A 21,825-nucleotide genomic window follows, 5' to 3' on the forward strand; every position below is an offset into this window, starting at 1 on the left:
ATCGGCTCTCGAAGGTAGTGTACACACGTCCTGAAAATGGTACGATTCTTCCACGGACGGCGGTTTTCGTGCGATATTCGGATCGTGTGTACGGGCCATTAAGATGAAGCAAAATTATACTCGGATTCTGAAAAGGAGTTCTTCTTTAATTACTTTGTTATTGTCTCTGTGAATTCTGCTTTTCGCCGCCTCCGTCTTGTACGGGTTTCATTCCTCTCCCCGTAATTGCCTGGATGGAACAATTTTCTCTTGTGCCAGCTTCTGTTTTGGAAGCGCAGATACCTGTTGTGCCTTTCACCGGTCACCAGAGGGGGCCACTCCGAGCCCATCAGGTGGGGAGGCGAATGGAGACCTCATTTGTGGACAGTGTGCAAATAAGGTTTCTGGGTTGTTTTATACCTGTTGGCGTACAAAGAGCTTTTTTTTTTTTTTTTCATTAAAACCATGCAAGAGTGTACTCTGCTTAAGTGCAGCACAGCATGAAACGCGTTAAAGTTCACCGTCCGAGGTTTATATATATATATATATACACTGTGATGGAATAAAAAGTGGAAGGGTGATTCATCTGCCTTCATAGATCATTGCTTTTAATCACCAGCACAGGCTGGTAAAAATACAGCCAGCGCGTTCCTAGATCCCAGCCCGGCCCCTCTAGGAGGAGATTGTGCAAGAATATGCTTTTAAAGCGGGAGTCCGCCGTTTTTTTTTTTTTTTAAAGCCAGCAGCTACAAATACAGCAGCTGCTGACTTTTAAAATAAGGACACTTGCCCGCCCAGTGCGCCCGCGATGTCGGCACCCTAAGCCGATCTCTCGATCGTCGCTCGGGTGCTGCCGCCGCCATTTTGGGTATGGGAATCAGGTAATGGAGCCTTTCGGCTTCATTTCCCGGTTCCCTACTGCGCATGCGTGAGTCGCGCTGCGCAATAAGGATGGACCCGCTGCCTCTGGGATCTGTGTGTTTCCCAGCAGGCAGTGGGGGACTTTCGGAAAGGGGCGTAGATCTACGCCCCTTTCCGCAGAGAGCTATCCCGGAAGTGGGTGCAGATACCTGTACTGTACAGGTACCTGCACCCCCCTCCCCCCCTGAAAGGTGCCAATTGTGGCGCCGGAGGGGGGGGGGGGGGGATGAGCGGAAGGTCCACTTTAAGGAAAATTCAACAAATTCTACACAAGCCATTTATTCTTTTGCGCATATCTCCAGGGAAAGTAAAAATCCACTCTTGCAGTGAGGCTGACCTTGCACTGAAAGTGTTATGCCCCATACACACGGTCGGACATTCCAACCACAAAATCCGCCAGATTTTTTCTGACGGATTTTGGCCGAAACTTATATTTGCATACACACGGTCGCACAAAATTGTCAGAAAATCCGCTCGTTCGGAACCAGGTGACGTACAAAACGTACGACGGGGCTACGTAGAGGCCAGTAGCCAATAGCTTTCGTCTCCAAATTTTTTTCTGAGCATGCGTGCCACTTTGTTGCATCGGAATTCTCTACACACGATCGGAAAAAGTCTGATCGGATTTTGTTGGCGGAAAATTTTAGATCCAGCTCTCAAACATTTTCCGTCGGAAATTCCAACGGAAAAAGTCAGATGGCGCCCACACAGGATCGGATTTTCCGACAACATAATCCGATCTGACTTTTTCCGTCGGAATTTCTGACCCTGTGTATGGGGCATTACTAAACCCAGGACCAGTACTGGAACAAGATTCTCTATAGCCCAGAGTGAACATTCCAAATTGTACCCCCCCACAAGATGTATGAGCATTATGCACCCCCCCCCACCCCCGCAAACAATTGAGCACCAATCAGCATGCTTGCCTCCTAAGCATACATTTCCCCTTATCTCTTTCTAGCACAAATTCCCCCCCCCCCAGCTCAAATCCTCTTAATCTGCATATGCGCCCCGCACAATTCCCCCTGCCTTTCAAAAAAAAATTCCCCCTTCCTAGCACAAATCCTCTACCCCTCAAATTTTTCCCTCTGAGCACAAATTCCCCCCCCCCCTCCCAGCACAAATCAAGACATAAGAGGTCTTGGGCCTTTTGAGGAAATTTCTTTTAAGATGGAGATGAAAGAAGCAGGGGCCGCTTTATGGTTTTGCTATGGGATCCCAGCACACATGACCTATGTATGTGTACATCTGACCAACACAAAGCACCCTATACACACGACCAGACATTCCGACCACAAAATCCATCGGATTTTTTACGGCGGATCTTGGCCGAAACTGGTGTTGCGTACACACACGGTCGGACAAAGTTGTCGGGGAAAAAAAGATAATTCGGAACAAGGTGACGTTCATTGTGCACGACGGAACTATGTAGAGGCTAGTAGCCAATAGCTTTGGTCTCGTAATTTTAATCTGAGCATGCGTGGTACTTTGTCCGTCGGTATTCTCTACAAACGATCGGAAAAAGTCAGATCGGATTTTGTTGTCGGAAAATTTGAGATCCAGCTCTCAAAGTTTTTCTGTCAGAATTTCAGACGGAAAAAGTCAGATCGGATTTTCCGACAACGTAATCCGATCGGACCTTTTCCGTCTGAATTTCCGTTCACGTGTACAGGGCATAATGTCGTACACACGACCGGACTTTCCAGGAGAAAGGGTCCGACGGAATAATTTCATCGGATATTCCGATTTGTGTGTGGGCTTCATCTGGCTTTTTTTTTTTTTTTTTCTGACGGACCTAGAAATAGGAATTGATTCTGTCGGAAAGATGTTCTATCGGGAAAACCGTTCGTCTGTATGCTATTCCGACGGACCAAAACTACGCAAGGGCAGCTATTGGCTACTGGCTATTGAACTACCTTTTCTAGTCCCGTCGTACGTCATCACATTCTAAACGAGCAGACTTTGCTGTGATCGTGTGTAGGCAAGTCCGTTTCAGCGGAACTCAGTCGGAAAGACAGTCCGGTCGTGTGTACGCGGCATTACACTTGTATCTTCCAAAACCTACCCCAACAGGAAACTCCCCCCAAGAACTCAGAGACAATAGTAAAGCCACTCCAGGTGAACAATCACCAATCCACCTACTACAGAACCAAGGTGAAGGTGCTAGCACAGCTCGTCTGTAGATGCAGCACAACCCCCCCCCCCTCCCCCAACCATCCATCCTAGCACAAATTCCCCACCCCCACCATTTAATTGTTTTGAGTACAATGCCCCCATACCCTCCTTGCACATATCCTATTCCCTCATCCCTCCCCTCAACACCAATCCGCCCAGGGGGCAGCCGCTCCTCCTGCTCACCCCTTGTCCTGGCCCTGCATTCACTATATTTGCCCCCCCAATGGTACACAAAACATGGAAATTCAATTATTTCAGTAAATATAGACTGCTAAATGCCTTTTCTCATCAGCAGTCTGTGGCAGAGACTTTACTTAACACCCTACCGGCTACTAGGCCTAGTGAGAGGAGGTCTATCCGGGGGTTGTGAAAATCCAGCTGTGAATCGGTTATTCTCTGGATTTCTTCTATAAAAGATTTTCCATTTTTGCCAGTCCAAAGTACCTGAACTTCCTCCTAACCCTCTACCCTAAACTAAGAGACTCTGTTTCTACTTCAAATAAATAACCCAAAAGAAGATTCAGTGTCAGTTTCCACATTTCTTTGGCCCATCTACCAAGGGAACCCCTAGACGGAGACGAGGTCAAGAAGGTAACGGTAAGCCCAATAAAACCAGCAGCTCCTTTGAGGGTCAGTGCTACATGAGTAATCGGGAAAGTTTAGCTGCAGGGAGACCAAAGACAATACCGGCGATTGGTCCGTTGTCCTCTGCCTGCCCTTTTTGATCACATCTGCCATGGGTCAGGTGCTCTTTAACCGCTTGAGATCCGCGCTATAGCCGAATGACGGCTACAGCGCGGACCTGCTTTGCCGGGACTACGTCTATTGACGTCGTCCCGTGCACGAGCGGCCTGCGCGCCCCCGCTCTGTGATCAGCGAGTCTATGAGACTCGCCTGATCACGGATCGGAGCAAGGGGTCAAACCCGACCCCTTACCACATGATCAGCTGTCAGCCAATGACAGCTGATCATGTGACACAACAGAGCCGGTAATTGGCTATTTTTCCTCCTTGCGCTGACATCAGTCCCGATCACGGCCAGCTTATCAGTGCCCACCTGCCCCTTGCCACCCAAATAATAAAAAAGTGCCCCCCATCAGTGCCCACAGTGCCACCCTTCAGTGCCCACAGTGCCACCCATCAGTACCCACAGTGCCACCTATCAGTGCCCACAATCTGCCTCAACAACAGTGCTGCACCCCAGTGCCACATATCCGTGCCCATCAGTGTCATCTACCAGTGCCCATCAGTGCTGCCCATCAGATCCCATCAGTCCCATCTATCAGTGGTACCTATCAGTGCCCCTTAGTGCCACCCATCCGTGCCACCTATTAGTGCCACCCATCAGTGCCATCTTATCTTTGCCCATCAGTGCCGCCTTATCTGTGCCTATTAGTGCCGCCTTAACTGTACCTATCAGTGCCCACCAGTGCAGCCTATCAGTGGCCACCAGTGCCTCCTCATCAGTGCATTTCAATGAAGGAGAAAAATGACCTGTTTGCAAAATTTTATAACAAACTATTAAACATTATTTTTTATTTTTTTTATTTTGCATCTTTTTTTGTTTGTTTCGCAAAAAATAAAACTCCCAGCTGTAATTAAATACCACCAAAAGAAAGTTCTATTTGTGGGGAAAAAATTATAAAAATGTCATTTGGGTACAGTGTTGTATGCCCGCGCAATTGTCATTCAAAGTGCATCAGCGCTGAAAGCTGAAAATTGGTCTGGGCAGGAGGGGGGTTTAAGTGCCCAGTAAGCAAGAGGTTAATTCACAATGTACCAAAGCCAGTAAAAAACAACATATTCCACCACCTTGCTGAAGTCAAACCAAAAACATCTCAGGCTGGTACTAGGTTGGCGTATCTTATAATGTGGCCAGTGGGTGCGTTTTTGTTTTTTTCATAGCAGAGATGTCCTTTTTCGAGGTGCCTTGTTGACCATCGAGTGGGGCATATCGATTAAATTCATCACAAAGCTGTTTTCCTAGAAGAAATCTCCATCTATCCCCTGATATAAAGGTAAATAGATGTTCCTCGCCCTGGTGCCTGGTGTTCTTTTTAATTCAGCTGATCCACAAAAAAAACCCGAAGAGCTGATTATCTCTTACGCTCAATAAAATCCCTTATTTCTTTCCATTCTCTCTTGTCTGTATGGGGAAAAAATAAAAAATCCATCCCCTTTCTCAGCACTTTTTCCCAAAGGCAGCAAATCCCTCAATTTTAATTTCCTCTCTTCGATGATAAACTGATTTTGACAGGGGGCTGTGCGGCGTATATATATATATATCCTTTTCAGGGTCCTCCCCAGTTCAGAGGCGCCGGCGACACGGCCCCGCTCCCAACCGAGACCAGATATGAAATTTTCAAATAGAAGTGAGATTAAAAGGCCGGGAATATGCTGAGCTGTGTATTTCCAGATTGCACCTATCTCTCTCTCTCGTGTTACCTTTTTTTTTTTTTTTTTTGCAGGCGATTGAAGAGTTTAAGGAAGAGATGGTTCCCGAGACGGACAAGCGTTATCAGCAGGTTAAGACGATTGTCCGGCATCTTATCGCCTGTAACAGCGACGTGCCTGAGGTGGCCAAGATTGAGTGGACACTACATGTGGTGGACAAGCCGATCGTTAACGCTTTTGTGCTGCCGGTGAGATACACCCAATTGCCATTTGTAATCTCCGAGGGGGTTTGGGGGGGGCTCGATGTTTGTTTGATGTAGTGCTATGGAGAAATATAGGTCTGGACTACAAAATTGGTTTGGTTGTATGTTATGCCTCATGCACATGGGGCCATACAGTGTGTAGACCATGGGTCTTCAAACTATGGCCCTCCAGTTGTTCAGGAACTATAATTCCCATCATGCCTAGTCATGTCTGTGAATGTCAGAGTTTTACAATGCCTCATGGGATGTGTAGTTTTGCAACAGCTGGAGGGCCGTAGTTTGAGGATCCCTGGTGTAGACCAACCTTTCTTGAACCAGGGTTCCTCCAGAGGTTGCTAGGGGTTTCTTGAGCATAGAAGCAATTTCTGCCATTCAGATAAGATACCCATGAAGCCAACGATCTTTTTAGCTATCTGTAAGAGGAGGATTATTCCCACTGATCGTAAATGTAGGGAGCATTCTTCTCCTTGACCATCACGCTAATGTACAGTGCGCTGTAGATGCAGTAATTTTTATTGTGGGTTCCTTGAGACCAGAACAATATTTCAAGGGTTTTTCCATATTTAAAAGACTGAGAAAGGCTGGTGTAGAGTCAGTGTACTGGCATTCCCGGAATTAGCTGCCACCACTTACAGCCACCTCTTGAGATGCATTCGAACAGGCGGCTGTATACGCTTGTGAGCTAGGGGTTACATAAAGCACCCACATGCACCCCGACGCATGCTCCGAAAACACGCTATCTGAGTCTAGAGCAGCCTTTCTCAACCTTTTCAACATAAAGGAACCCTTGAAATAACTTTCCGGTCTCAGGGAACCCCTGCTAGAAATATATCTACAACTCATGATTAGTGTGATGGTCAGTGGGAAGAATGGTCCTTACACTTGTGGTCATTGGGAAGAATTACCCCCCTTACAGATGGATTAAAAAGATCAATGGTGTCAGTGGGAACTTATCTGAGAGGAAGAAATTGCTCATTGCTCAAAAAAAAACCCTAGCAACCTCTAAAGAGACCCTAGGGCAGGGGTCTCAAACTGGTGGCCCTCCAGCTGTTGAGAAACTACAAGTTCCATGAGGCATTGCAAGGCTGACAGTTACAAGCATGACTCCCGCAGGCAGAGGCATGATGGGACTTGTAGTTTTGCAACAGCTGGAGGGCCGCCAGTTTGAGACCCCTGCCCTAGGGTTTCACGGAAACCCTGTCTGAGAAACCATGGTTTACAGCAGTGGTCTTCAAACTGCGGCCCTGGGATGTGTCCCTTAGCTTGCCTCTATCTGGCCCTTTGGGGACTATTCCATCCACAACTGACACCAGTGATGGAACACCATTCCTCCCACTGACACTAATTAATAGGGCACCATTCCTCCAAATGATGAGGCACCGTTCCTGCCCCTGACACCAATAATGGGGCATCATTCCTCTCACTGACGCCAATGATGGAGCACCATTCCTCCCACCGATACCAATGATGGGGCACTATTCCTCCCATTGACACTAATTATGGGGCACTAGTCCTCCCACTGACACCAATTATGGGACACCATTCCTCCCACTGACACCAATGATGGGGCATTATTCCTCCCACTGATACCAACGATGGGGCGTCATTCCTCACACTGACACCAATGATGGGGCACCATTCCTCCCACTGACACCAATGATGGGGCACCATTCCACCCACTGTTACCAATGATGGAGAACCATTCCTCCCACTGACACCAATGATGAGGCACTATTCCTTCCACTGATACCAACAATGGGGCACTATTGCTCCCACTAAAACCAATGGTGGGGCATTTGAGGCTGGGGCATTTTCTACTCCCACTGGCCACAGTCCGGCCCTCCTAAGCTCTAAAGGACAGTAAACCGGCCCTTTGTTTAGAAGTTTGGAGACCCCTGGTCTAGAGCAGTGATGGTGAACCTTGGCACCCCAGATGTTTTGGAACTACATTTCCCATGATGCTCAACTACACTGCGGAGTGCATGAGCATCATGTGAAATGTAGTTCCAAAACACCTGGAGTGCCAAGGTTCGCCATCACTGGTCTAGCGCATACATCAGTGCACATGCAGGTGCTTTATGCAACCCCCAGCACACAACCACGTACAGCCAGGTCTTCTAATGCATCTCCAAGGGGTCCTGTACACCGCAGCAGCGGGTCCCGGGAATGCCATTACTCAGGCTCTGCACACTTTACTATCATGTTCATCATGAAGCCTTACTGTGTTAAGAGAACCAAGACTGTATAATCTATATGGTTAGGTGTTTGTAGACACCCAACAATCACACCTGAATTTGTTGGACCACCAGTCTAAAACCTTGGGCATTTAATATGGCGTTGAGTTAAGGTATACAAAACGCATTCCCCGGATCAATCAGTACAAAACAACAAGGTAAAGTACAATTAGAAAAATAAAAAACAAGAAGTAAACTCATAAACTGTCTGCTCGGTACCCCCGGATCGGAGTGAGGCAGCAACTTAGAATATTATTATTATTATTATAATAATACATGATTTCTATAGCAGCAAGAGTTTGCTCAGCGCTTTACAATGGGGTGGAAGGATAGTACAGTTCCAATACAGTAGAAATAGGAGGGCGCTGCTCATGGAGCTTACAGTCTAAAAGGAGCGGGAGGTGGTACAAAAGTTAATAGCTGCAGGGAGGATCTGATGGAGGTGACTCGGGTACAGTTCTTAGGTGGAGGTTGGGTAGGCTTCCCTGAATTAGTGGGTTATCAGGGATCTCCTAAAAACACAGTCAAGACCTAAATCACATTGAGAATCTGTGGCAAGACTTGAAAATCGCTGTTCACAGACGCTCTCCATCCAATCTGACAGAGCTTGAGATATTTTGCAAAGAAGAATGGGCAGAAATGTCCTCTCTAGATGTGCAAAGCTGGTAGAGACATCCCCAAAAAGACTTGCAGCTGTAATTACAGTGAAAGGCGGTTCTACAAAGTATTGACTCCGGGGGGCGCCATACAAATGTACCCCCCACACTTTTCACATATTTATTTGTAAAAACAAAAAAACGAAATTGAAAACCATTTATCATTTTCCTTCCACTTCACAATTATGTGCCACTTTGTGTTGGTCTATCACATAAAATCCCAATAAAATACATTTACGTTTTTGGTTGTAACATGACAACATGTGGGAAATTTCAAGGGGTATGAATACTTTTTCAAGTGTGCGTGTATTTATATATATTTATATATATATGTGTGTGTGTGTATGTATATGTATGTATGTATGTATTTGTGTGTGTGTGTGTGTGTGTGTGTGTGTGTGTATGTATATGTATGTGTATATATATATATATATATATATATATATATATATATATATATATATATTTCACCGATATCAGTATTTTACTGGTGAGTATGAAATGAGTCAAGTACTCACCGATACCTTTGCCATGTGATTTGAGCCTATACAAAATGACTGTGCTCAAATCGCATTGCAAAGAATCGCATGCAATATTAACAGGAATGTGGTGCAATACCTGTCTGCATTTTGTCTTCTTGTAAAGCCCCATACACACTATCAGATTTTCTGCTGATTTTTTCCATCAGATTTACCAAAACCATATAATATGAGGTCAAACCTTAGGGGTTTCAATGTGTATGCAATCAGGCAGGCCCTTGTACTACATGGTTTTGGTAAACCTGAAGGAAAAACTCAGCAGAAAATCTGATAGTGTGTATGGGGCTTAAGACAACTTCTTTTTGTCTGCAATTCCAAAGGATTAGCTGCTGTTTTTCTAGAGGAGTACCGGAGGTGTCATGTCTACCCCCTACACACCCAGCCCCCCCCCCCCCCACTATCCAATATTTCTTGGGTAGTTTCCACAACATACATGAGTATCTATTGAAAAATATTTTCACGCAAGATTCACGTTTCACTTCTGCTAATACTGGGTGACAGTTGTGTGAATCTTTGGGTGAAAACATTTCTGAATAGACCTCAGTAAGTAAGTGAATCCAAAACATCCATTCATTATTTTTTTTTTTTTTTTTTTCATTTTGGATGAAGCCGGGAAAGGTTTAAACCCCTGTCAGGTTTTTGTTGCTTGAAAAATAGATAATGACTCCAGTTGGGCTAAAATGGCAAACGGACAGCATGCTGCCATATATTGTGGGCAACAGTTTACAAGTACAGTAAAACCTTGGACTGCGAGCATAATTCGTTCCCGGGAAACACGCTTGTAATCCAAAGTACTTGCATATCAAAGCGAATTTTCCCATAAGAAATAATGGAAACTCAAATGATTCGTTCCACAACCATTTATTCATAGGTCCTTCGGTTTATAGTCCATATAAAAAGATTACAGCGATGTGACCAGGTTGTGTAAACATAAAATGTCCATCCACACATATAGAAAGATATTCTGTCTCTATCATTTATAATACACCTATGATAAAAAATGATAGACCCTTCATTTCTTTGTAAGTGGGCAAATGGTACCAAATCTGCAGGGGATCAAATATTAATTTTACCCACTGTATATAACGTGATTTAAATTGGGGTTCATTTTGCTCTGCTTGTAGTGTTGATGTAATATTTGGGTATGTTATATTTATAGAGATGGCGTGTTCTTTTTGCAGAACGGTCAGATGTTTGTGTTCACCGGTATGCTGGACGCAGTGGCGGACAACAACCAGCTTGCCTTCATTCTGAGTCATGAAATGGCGCACACTATTCTAGATCACACGGTGAGTACACAGAGTATACTTCAGTCCCCTCTCCCCCCTCCTCCCAAATCTGCCGCGGGTATACCCCTTTTATATACAGCGACCTGTCGGCCCACACTGGTCATTCGGTGATTTCCTGATTCAGAAGAGGTGAGAGTTTTGCGGTAATGCTGGTTCTGGGGCTGTGAAGCCGCCTGCATTCAGCACCTTTGTGTGCCACCACGTACACACGACCGGACTTTTTGACAGCATAGGTCCGACGGAACAAGTCCGTCGGACAATTCGATCGTGTGTGGGCTCCATTGGACCTTTGCTTGCCAAAAATCCGGCGGACTTTAGAAATAGAACATGTTTTAAATTTTCCCACCGGAACTCCGCCGGACCGAGAAATCCGTTCGTGTGTATGCTAGTCCGATGGACAAAAAACGACGCTAGGGCAGCTATTGGCTACTGGCTATGAACTTCCTTAGTCTAGTCCAGTCGTACGTCATCACGTTTGAATCCGTCGGACTTTGGTGTGATTGTGTGTGGCCAAGTCCGTTCGTTCAGAAAGTCTGTCGGAACTCCACCAAAAGTCAGTCGGAAAGACCGTTGGACCTAGTCCCTCAATGTCCGGTCGTGTGTATGTGGCATTAGACCCCGTTCACACTGGTACAGTGCGATTGTGCATCATGATTTCATGCCCGTGCGCTTTTTTTTTCTTTTTTTTCTGCAATTTTTTTTCCTGTGACTACTGCTACTACTACTAGTACTTTTACTACTACTAGTACTAGTACTTTTACTACTGCTACTACTACTAGTAGTAGTACTGCTATTACTGCTACTAGTACTGATACTTCTATTACTGCTACTAGTACTGACACTTCTATTACTGCTACTAGTACTGACACTTCTATTACTGCTACTAGTACTGATACTTCTATTACTGCTACTAGTACTGACACTTCTATTACTGCTACTAGTACTGACACTTCTATTACTGCTACTAGTACTGATACTTCTATTACTGCTACTAGTACTGACACTTCTATTACTGCTACTAGTACTGACACTTTTATTACTGCTACTAGTACTGATACTTCTATTACTGCTACTAGTACTGATACTTCTATTATTGCTACTAGTACTGACACTTCTATTACTGCTACTAGTACTGACACTTCTATTACTGCTACTAGTACTGACACTTCTATTACTGCTACTAGTACTGACACTTCTATTACTGCTACTAGTACTACTATCACTATTACTAATTATTATGATCAAGAGGTTACCAAATCGTTTTTAGCACCACATCCCAAAATTAGGTAAAAAAATGCATGGAGATAGGGACTTTATAGGTGCAAATAGTTAGGAAGAAATGTAAAATATATATAAAAAAAAAAATATTCCTTTATTTTAAGAAGCACAATAAGAATTCATTTATAAAAAAAAGAAAATACAGATTAAGGCTAAGGCAAATAATTGTATCGCTTAAACAACACAGCAGTTTAAGATGGACTTCCCGACATGTTTCGCCCCTAAAACGGGCTTCCTCAGGGGATGCTGGTCTATTGTAACGTGCAGTGCCTTCTATCAAAAACGCACACAACAAATTACATTTAAAGTGGTGTTCCACAGAAAAAAAAAAAATCATTAAAATTCCCAAAAAAAAAAGTAAAAATAAACATTTGGGAAAAAAAAAAATGTAACTCACCTCTAAATGCCTGTTGCTAGGGGGTCCCTCGTAGTCTGCCTCCTTCAGTGCCTGGGCTGGTGACATCACTTCCCCTCGGCACAGGAAGGGCTCAGCTCTGCCCCCTCCCTCCTGTCAGTCATCTGGGACACGTGACAGGTCCCAGATGACTGTGCGGCCAATCACGGGGCGCGGTGCCGCTTGCGCATGCGCAGTGGGTGCCTGGCTGTGAAGCCACAACCAGGATCCCACAGTTAGAATGCCGGCGCCGCTGAGGGGGGGGGGGGGGCGAGCGGGGCTTCGATTCCCCCACGCATCGCTGGACCCTGGAACAGGTAAGTGTCCGATTATTAAAAGTCAGCAGCTGCAGTATTTGTAGCTACTGACTTTTATTTTTAATTTTTTTATGGAAACTCCTCTCTAAGTCATAAATCATATATAATCATTTACATAAAAAAAATAACAACTCTCATACAGCTGCGTCTCCACTGTAAGGGCCGGTTCACACTGCAGGCGATGCGAGGCGACACCGACTTGCCTCGCCGCGACCTGCCGCGACCTCAGCGGCAACTTGCAGATGACTTCTGTATAGAAGTCAATGCAAGTCACCCCGAGGTCGCCCGAAAGTAGTACAGGAACCTTTTTTCTGAGTCGGAGCGACTCGAGTCGCTCCTCTCAGAACGGTTCCATTGTACAGAACGGGGGCGACTTGTCAGATCGAGGCGAGTCGTGTCGCCTCGCATCGCCCGCAGTGTGAACCGGCCCTAAGGGTGTCACCGCTTACCTGTAGCTCCTAAAAACAAGAAAAACAGAAACTGCTGGGATACCTAGATGTAGCGCTGCGCTCGACAAACCGTAAACCACAGGTGGCCCGCAGATGGTATAACTAGACCAGGTAAAAAAAAAGAGATGCCAATAATAATGACCCTTAGGCCCCTTTCACACTGGGGCGGTGCGGGCGTCGGCAGTAAAGCGGTGCTTTGCCAGCGGTATTTAGCCGCGCTGCCCCATTGATTTCAATGGGTAGGAGCGGTGAATACACCGCTCCTTCACCGCTCCAAAGATGCGGCTAGCAGGACTTTTTTCACCGTCCTGCCAGCGCACCGCTCCAGTGTGAAAGCCCTCCGGCTTTCACACTGGAGTGAAAGGGGCCGGTGTTTTCAGGCGCTACACCGGCGCTATTTTTAGCGCTGTAGCGCCTGAAAACCTCATCGGTGTGAAAGGGGCCTTAGTATCAGAGGGAATGATGAACTATCCCTCTAGATATCAAAGAGACAAAAAACTAACATCAACTTACAAAGGCAGGTTCTGTGGGCTTAGCACCAGGAGCAACGCACCACCAGGGTCTAGTCACTTGAAGATATCTAATGGACATAATTGGAACAATATTTATAGCTTGCTGTGCTCATCAAAGAGCAAAAAGGATAAATTATCTCTTTTAAAAGTCAAGATTTCACGATCGCCAAAATAAGTATTAAAAGAATACAAGGCTAAATAAAGATACCTGAATAGTAAGAGATGGCATACAAGTGTCTCCTGATTCCCGTAGCGTCCTCATGCCGCTGAGTGCGGTTATTATATACCATCCATCCTGTGAATACACCAGATGCGGACATGAAGACCGTGATGCGCATGCGCGACTTTCACTATCACTATTACTACTAGTGCTGCCACTATTACTACTACTATTACTGGTACTGTCTGCTATTACTGCTACCACTAATATTAGGCTACTTTCACACTATGGCCACCCAAGCGTTAGTGGTAAAGCGCCACTAGTTTTACCGGCGCTCAGGGCCGGATTTCCCACAAGGCCACACCATGGCCAGGCCTTGGGGCGGAAGCGGTGCAGGGGCGGAGCTGCTCCTGCGGCGACTTCTTGGCTTGAGCGGCCACCCCCCCAGCACTACCATTGCCCCTGGCGGGCGACGGCGCCGGAGCTTGCTACTTTGCCCATGCTGTGTGAGGCTGTGAGAGACAGGCGTGCGCGATGAATTCCTGGTGGAGAAAAAAAAGCAAGGTTACCCTCCTCTGCGTCGACTGCGCGGCCCGGGAGCGGGGGGTCTCTGTGACCAGTGGACGTGGCTCGTGACGTGAGCAGAAGAGACAAGTCGCCAGTCACGAGAAAAAGAAGGGGAACCCTACCCTCTCTGCGCGGCCAGCATCATCTTCCCCAGGCCAGGAGCGGGGGGTCTGAGACTGTGACACCATCAGAAAATGAAGGGGAACCCCCAGGGCGGCAGCAGCAGCCAGCAGGGATCATTAGCACTGAGTGCCGCCTAGCAGGTACCTCTTGAAGATGATTGATGATCATGTTGTGCAGTGCATGTGTGTGTGTGTGCCACTGTGCCAGGCCCAAGCAGCCAGTTACGGTAAATATTATAGTGCTGGATTATATAAATATGCATAGCACTAGCAGGACATTTGATAAAGATGAAGCTTCAATTTCAGAGCTCTACAAAACATTCAAAGCAGAAAAATTTCAGGTTATTTACCCTAATATTGATATAGCAATGCGTATTTATCTTTGCCCCCGGGAAAAAGTCCGATAGAGCCCACACACTCACGCGCGATCGGATTTTCCGACAGCATAATCCGATGGGACTTTTTGCCGTCGGAATTTCCGACCCGTGTGTACGGAGCATGACCCAACGCCGAATCACAGCAGCAAAAGAAAAGGGAATTTGTTGACTTGGAAGAGGCTGTGAACAATCGAAGGGACTTTTTATTTATTTTTTGGTTCGATTTTTTTTAAAATATTTTTTATTTTTTTATATATTTAAGAATTCAGGGTCTCTTTAATGTGTGTGAGCCTCGAATGATCTCTTGGATCAGATAAAAAACACAAGGAATGCTTCTATCACCAGCGAGAGATGAGCCTCAGCTGCAGCACCCCCCCCCCCCCCCCATACAAGTCTGGGCTGTGCATGTCAAGCTGTGGGGGGGGGGGGGGGAGGGGTATTGGCTGGGGTCTTGTGTTCCAGGCTGTGCATCCTCTCGCCGGCGCTGGCTATAAAAAAACTTAATTGGATCATTTCATAGTAATGATATATTTTTAGGCCGTCTGGCAGAGACAAGTACTGAATTATGGACCTGCTGCGGATCAATACTCAATCTTTGCTCCCCCTGCAAAACTAAAAGGCCTAGCCGGGGGCCTGGAGCCTTCCGGCGGCACTTGGCGTGGCGGTGGGGGAGGGGTGGAGGGGATTTAACAGGCGGTCTGGGCTTCCTCAGTAATAGTAATGGGGGGGGTGTGATGTGCTGCACTGGGAGGTGTCTAATGGGATTTACACCACTTTGGCGTTCCCTTGTTGGAGTAGGTGGAACGAGTTGGCAGAGAACCTCTTAATGATGGTGGAGTATAGAGCTGCCACCTCATCCCTTTAAACCCGAACACATATGAATTACACGGGTTCTCAGGCTAATTGAATACGGGTAAGGCACTAAGTGAGTTTAAAGTGGAGGGCCACCCAAAAAAAAAAATGCATTAATAAAATTAACCACCTCAATACCGGGGGGGGGCACTTAAACACCTTCCTGCCCAGACCAATTTTTGAGCTTTCAGCCCTGTTGCACTTTGAATGACAATTGCGCGGTTATGCTACACTGTACCCAAATGAAATTTTTATAATTTTTTTCCCCACAAATAGAGCTTTATTTTGGTGGTATTTGATCACCTCTACGTTTTTTAATTTTTGCTAAACAAATTAAAAAATCCAGATAAGGCGGCACTGATGGGCACCAATGAAGTGGCGCTGATGAGGTGGCATTGATGGGCACTCATATGTGGCACTGATAGTCGGCACTGATGGGCACTGATAGTCGGCACTGATGGGCACTGATAGGTGGCACTGATGGGCACTGATAGGTGGCACTGATGGGCGACACGGATGGGCACTGATAGGTGGCACAAATTGGCACTGATAGCTGGCACGGATTGGCATGGATAGGCAGCACGGATGGGCATGGATAGGCGGCACAGATGGGCACTGATAGGCGGCACGGATGGGCACTGATAGGCAGCACGGATGGGCACTGATAAGCGGCACGGATGGGCACTGATAGGCGGCACGGATGGGCACTGATAGGTGGCACGGATGGGCACTGATAAGCGGCACGGATGGGCACTGATAGGCAGCACGGATGGGCACTGATAGGTGGCACGGATGGGCACTGATGGGTGGCACAGATGGGCACTGATAGGTGGCACAAATTGGCACTGATAGCTGGCACGGATTGGCATGGATAGGCGGCACGGATGGGCACTGATAAGCGGCACGGATGGGCACTGATAGGCAGCACGGATGGGCACTGATAGGTGGCACGGATGGGCACTGATGGGTGGCACAGATGGGCACTGATAGGTGGCATTGTATTGTATTATATTGTACTGATGGATGCCAATCAGTGCCAAACAATGCATGCCAAACAGTGATGCCCATTGTGGGCACTGATTGGCATCCATTGTGGGAAGTGATTGCCATCCATTGTGGGCACTGACTGGCACCCCTGGTGGTCTAGGGTAGTATACCTGGTGCTGGCCATCCCTGGTGGTCTGGTGGTCCAGTGTGGGCATCCTCGGGGGGGGGGGGGGGGGGGTAATCAGCACAGACCCCCTAAGTGTCCTTACACAGGTACACACTTACACAGGTAAGTGTCCTTATATTAAAAGTCAGCAGCTGCAGTATTTGTAGCCGCTGACGTTTAATATTTTTTTGATGATCCTGGAGCTCCGTTTTAAGTAGCACTGAGCTGGGTTGCATTGGTCTGCTTTGAAGACTTACGTCAAGGGAACGGATGATTTACCCTACCAAACAATCGGCAGTTGCTTTTTAATGGCAGAAAAATCCCTTTTTCCGTAAGAAAACGAGATCCAGTATTTGTTCTCTTTTATATAATGAAGGATGTTCGTTGAATTGTCTCGCTCACTCTAGACTTTAAAACAAAGCTGTTCTATTTTCCTTGCAGGCAGAGAAGGTCAGTGTGAGCCATTTATTGGACTTCCTTTTCCTGATCTCTTTGGTCATGATCTGGGCATTCTGCCCCATGGACACTCTCGCTGTGGTCGGCCAGTGGATCCAGTCTAAACTACAAACGGTAAGGGAATGAGGATTACACAATTCGAAATCCAGCAAGCCTGTTATTGGTTTTATTATTATAATACAGGATTTTTATAGTGCAAACAGTTTGCACATTTTACAGAATGAAGGGAGACTGTATACCTCTCAAAGTAAGAGAGGGTAAAGGGTTCCCTGCTCGCGAGAGCTTCTAAAGACATTGTAAACATTCAATGACAACACATTTTCTACATACCTGCTGTGTGTAATGGTTTTGCACAGAGCAGCCCAGATCCTCCTCTTCTAAGGTCCCCCACCAGTGCTCATGGCTTCTCCCACCTGTCGAGTGCCCCATATAGCAAGCCGCTTGCTTTGGGGGCGCTCCTGTGTGCTCACTCCTGAACTGGCTCTGTGTTGCCATTGACACACAGAGCTGGCTTGGCCCCACCCCCACTCTCTCCTCACTGCTTGTGATTGACAGTAGCAGGAGCCAATGCTGCCACAGCTGCCAAGAGAGCTGCTGCTGTCATGCACATCGCTGGAGCGAGATTGGGCTCAGGTAAGTATTAGGGGGAGCTGGGCAGGGGCTGGGGAAGCTGCATGCAGAAGTTTTTTTTTTTTTTGTTTTTTTTACCTTAATACATTAAGGTAAAAAACCTTCTGCCTTTTAAACCACTTTAAATCTTAGAGGTGTTGTAAACCTCCCTTACATGCACCATAAAATCTGTGTACCTCAGCAATCTGTCCACATGTATGAATCAAATCGCTATAAAGTTACCTGTCATTTCTGATCCCCGGCACCTTTGTAAACCCTCAAAAAAGCACCAAATACTGGGCGTGTCTTCATTCTGGAGGTCGGAAGGCGGAGTTGTGACATCATCAGACTCTCCTCCCATCTCTACACTACCTCCAGCAAGCACAGGATTGCGGCACGATCCCTCGTCGGGCTGGCCATACCCCCTCACGAGTACCAACCAATAGGAACTTTTGTAATGCACCACCTGACAGGGGCGGACTTGCCCCCTGGGCAATAGGAGATTATGGGGCCCCCTGGGCAATAGGAGAAGATTACGGGGCCCCCCGGGCAATAGGAAAAGATTATGGGGCCACACAGTATACACACACACACACACACACACACACACACACACACACACTATACACACACACACACAGTATACACACACACATACAGTATACACACACAGAAATAGGTACTGGAGAGGTGGGGCAACTATAATCTTGTGATTTTTTAAAAAAACACAGATTTTTACATACTGTCCCTGGTTTTATTGAGGCTGGCAACCCTGATGGGGCCCCTTAGTGGCATGGGGCCCTCGGGCAGAGCCCGAGTGCCCGAATGGTCAGTCCGCCCCTGCCACCTGACTAACAGTTACATAGTAGGTGAGGTTGAAAAAAGACACAAGTCCATCAAGTCCAACCCATGTGTGTGATTATATGTCAGTATTACATTGTATATCCCTGTATGTTGTGGTCATTCAGGTGCTTATCTAATAGTATCTTCAAACTATTAATGCCCCCCCGCTGAGACCACCACCTGTGGAAGGGAATTCCACATCCTTGCTGCTCTTACAGTAAAGAACCCTCTACGTAGTTTAAGGTTAAACCTCTTTTCTTCTAATTTTAATGAGCGGCCACAAGTCTTGTTAAACTCCCTTCTGCGAAAAAGTTTTCTCCCTATTGTGGGGTCACCAGTACGGTATTTGTATATTGAAATCATATCCCCTCTCAAGCATCTATTCTCCAGGGAGAATAACAGTGGGCCAATGAGGATGTGGCAAGAAGCAGCCAATCATGTGAGAGGAGGAGGAGGTAGGGGGAGGAAAATGTTACTGAAAGCTGGACACAGGCAATGTTGTCTCATAAAAAAGACACTGTGGCTCAAGCGCTGAGGCCGCGTACACACGCGCGGACTGTTGGCCCAACCTTGTCCGCTGAACAGTGTTTGGGCGGACAGTCCGCTCGTGTGTGGGCTTTCAGCGGACAGTTTCAGCGGACAGTTGGACGGACAAGGTTTTACGGAAATTCCGAAAAACTGTCCGCTGAAACCTTGTTTCCACGAACAGTCCACCCGTGTGTAGGCTTGTTCGTCAAACTAAGTTCCGCGCATGCTCAGAAAGGATTTTCAAGCCGAAAGTTATAATGCAGTGTATAGGACGTCGTATTTTGCGTCCCGTCGTACGTGCCGTTCACGTCATCGCGCACGGTTTCAGCAAACTGTTCGTTCGTCGTGTGTGGCCATGTCCGTCCATGCTAAGTTTGAGCGGACTGTTCGCTCAAACTGTTGGACGGACAAAGTTGGGCCAACAGTCCGCGCGTGTGTACGCGGCCTAAGATCTGTGGATTCGAATCCTATGTGCAGGGAAGAGAGATTGTAATACTCCAAGGCTAGTGCAGCTGGCAATACGCCTATAGGAACCGGCATGGACCGCAAGCTGGTCTGTTGCCGCGATGACGCGTTTTACACGCATGCGCTTTATCAAATCCTGCGTCATCGCGGCAACAGTCCAATCTTTGTTCCCCAATTCCCGCTGCCGCTCTGTAGTGAGGCCATCCAGGCGTGCCGGCATGTCCTGGCTTGGCTTACCGGACGGCTGACATCCATCACCCCTCCATGCTTTTTTGGTTTTTGGACTGGATGATTACAACCCATCAACTCCCAGGACACCAGAGTGGTATTGTTTTGCTTTTATTTACCTTCCCTTTACATTGTGGACAAAAAACAATTCTGTTTTTTATCTACATCTTGGTTAATTTCTTATGGTTTATCCTTCCCTGGTTATCCAGGCTATTGAGCACTATTTACCTGCCCTTGCTTGACCATTCTCTTATGCTCATTCATGGGAGACATTAGATTAGATTAGAGTCTGTCAGTCAAAGGAGCAGGGGTGTGGTGACACAAATTTTCTTGAATGTGTCGCTCGGAGAACATGCAAGAAAGCAGGGAGGATTACATAATACTGGAGTCATCTTTCATTCCAAGACTGGGGACAGAGGCCCTCTAATGCTTAGCTCTACAATACTTACTTAATACAGTGCTTACTTTTTATTTTTTCAGGTTTACAACCATTTTAAGAGAAGAGGAAGTGATGCAAAAGATAATGCCTGTGCGGGGAATGAGTTGTTTGAGAAAATGTGATTTAGTTTCTAACTGGAGGCGGGATTGACTTCCCTGAAGAGATGAGTTTTCTGGGCTTGTCTAAAGGTGGACAGAGTGAGAGATAGCCATGCAGATTGGCATAGCGAGTTCTAGAGGAAGGGAGAGGCTCTGGAGAAGTCCTGGAGGTGAGCAGTGGAGCAGGTGATATGGGGGCTAGAGAGCTGGAGGTCCTAGGAGGAGCAAAAGGACAGTTGGGCTGATTTTTTTTTGGGGATGCGGTTGGGGATGTACCTCAGAGCAGAGTTGTAAGGCACATGGAGGGATTGGCAGAGAGGTGTGGCAGACACTGAGCTGTTGGTGAGATGGATGAGTCTGGCAGTAGCATTCATGATAGACGGAAGAAGGGTTAATCCTTGTAAGCATTTCAAAAAAGCTATAAACTGATTTGCATTTTAATAAGTGAAATAAGTATTTGATCTCCTATCAATCGGCAAGATTTCTGTCTCTCAGGTGCTTCTATACAGGTAACAAGCTGAGATTAGGAGCACTCTCTTAAAGGGAGTGCTCCTAATCTCAGCTTGTTATGTGTATAAAAGACACCTGTCCACAGAAGCAATCAATCAGATTCCAATCTCTCCACCATGGCCATGACCAAAGAGCTGTCCAAGGATGTCAGGGAGAAGATTGTAGACCTACACAAGGCTGGAATGGGCTACAAGACCATCGCCAAGCAGTTTGGCAAGAGGATGACAACAGTTGGGGCAATTATTCGCATTTGGAAGAAACGCAAAATAACTGTCAACTTCTCTCGGTCTAGGGCTCCATGCAAGATCTCACTTCGTGGAGTTTCAATGATCATGAGATGGTGAGGAATCAGCCCAGAACTACAAGGAGAATATTATTAATGATCTCAAGGCAGCTGGGACCATAGTCGCCAAGAAAACAATTGGTAACACACTACGCCATAAAGGACTGAAATTCTACAGCGCCCGCAAGGTCCTCCTGCTCCAGAAAGCATATGTACAGGCCTGTCTGAAGTTTGCTAATGAACATCTGAATGATTCAGAGGAGAACTGGGTGAAAGTGTTATGGTCAGATGAGACCAAAATCCAGCTCTTTGGCATCAACTCAACTCGCCATGTTTGGAGGAAGAGGAATGCTGCCTATGACCCCAAGAACACCAACTCCCCACCGTCAAACATGGAGGTGGAAACCTTATGCTTTGGGGGTGTTTTTCTGCTAAGGGGATGGGACAACTTCATTGCATCAAAGGGACGATGGGCGGGGCCATGTATCATCAAATCTTGGGTGAGAACCTCCTTCCCTCAGCCAGGGCATTGAAAATGAGTCGTGGATGGGTATTTCAGAATGTCCATGACCCAAAATGCACCCAAAGACAACAAAGGAGTGGCTGAAGAAGAAGCACATTAAGATCCTGGAGTGGCCTAGCCAGTCTCCAGACCTTAATCCCATAGAAAATATGTGGAGGGAGCTGAAGGTTTGAGTTACCAAACATCAGCCTCGAAACCCTTAATGACTTGGAG

At 46.6% G+C, this 21,825-nt stretch overlaps 1 protein-coding gene across 3 annotated transcripts in view; it reads left to right on the forward strand.

Annotated features, from left to right (window-relative positions):
• The window catches only part of OMA1 (OMA1 zinc metallopeptidase), a 152,195-nt gene that overhangs the window by 50,697 nt on the left and 79,673 nt on the right, over positions 1-21,825 (forward strand). For all 3 annotated transcript variants that reach the window (XM_077450611.1, XM_077450614.1, XM_077450612.1), the window contains 3 exons: positions 5,543-5,716; positions 10,342-10,449; positions 17,072-17,200. In XM_077450611.1, the coding sequence (XP_077306737.1) occupies positions 5,543-5,716; positions 10,342-10,449; positions 17,072-17,200 (411 nt within the window). The remainder of the gene's footprint in view (positions 1-5,542; positions 5,717-10,341; positions 10,450-17,071; positions 17,201-21,825) is intronic.

The sequence above is a fragment of the Lithobates pipiens genome, unplaced genomic scaffold (assembly GCF_037356315.1).
Source record: "Lithobates pipiens isolate NorthernLeopardFrog02 unplaced genomic scaffold, aLitPip1_a1.2 Scaffold_23, whole genome shotgun sequence".
NCBI classification, from domain to species: domain Eukaryota; kingdom Metazoa; phylum Chordata; class Amphibia; order Anura; family Ranidae; genus Lithobates; species Lithobates pipiens.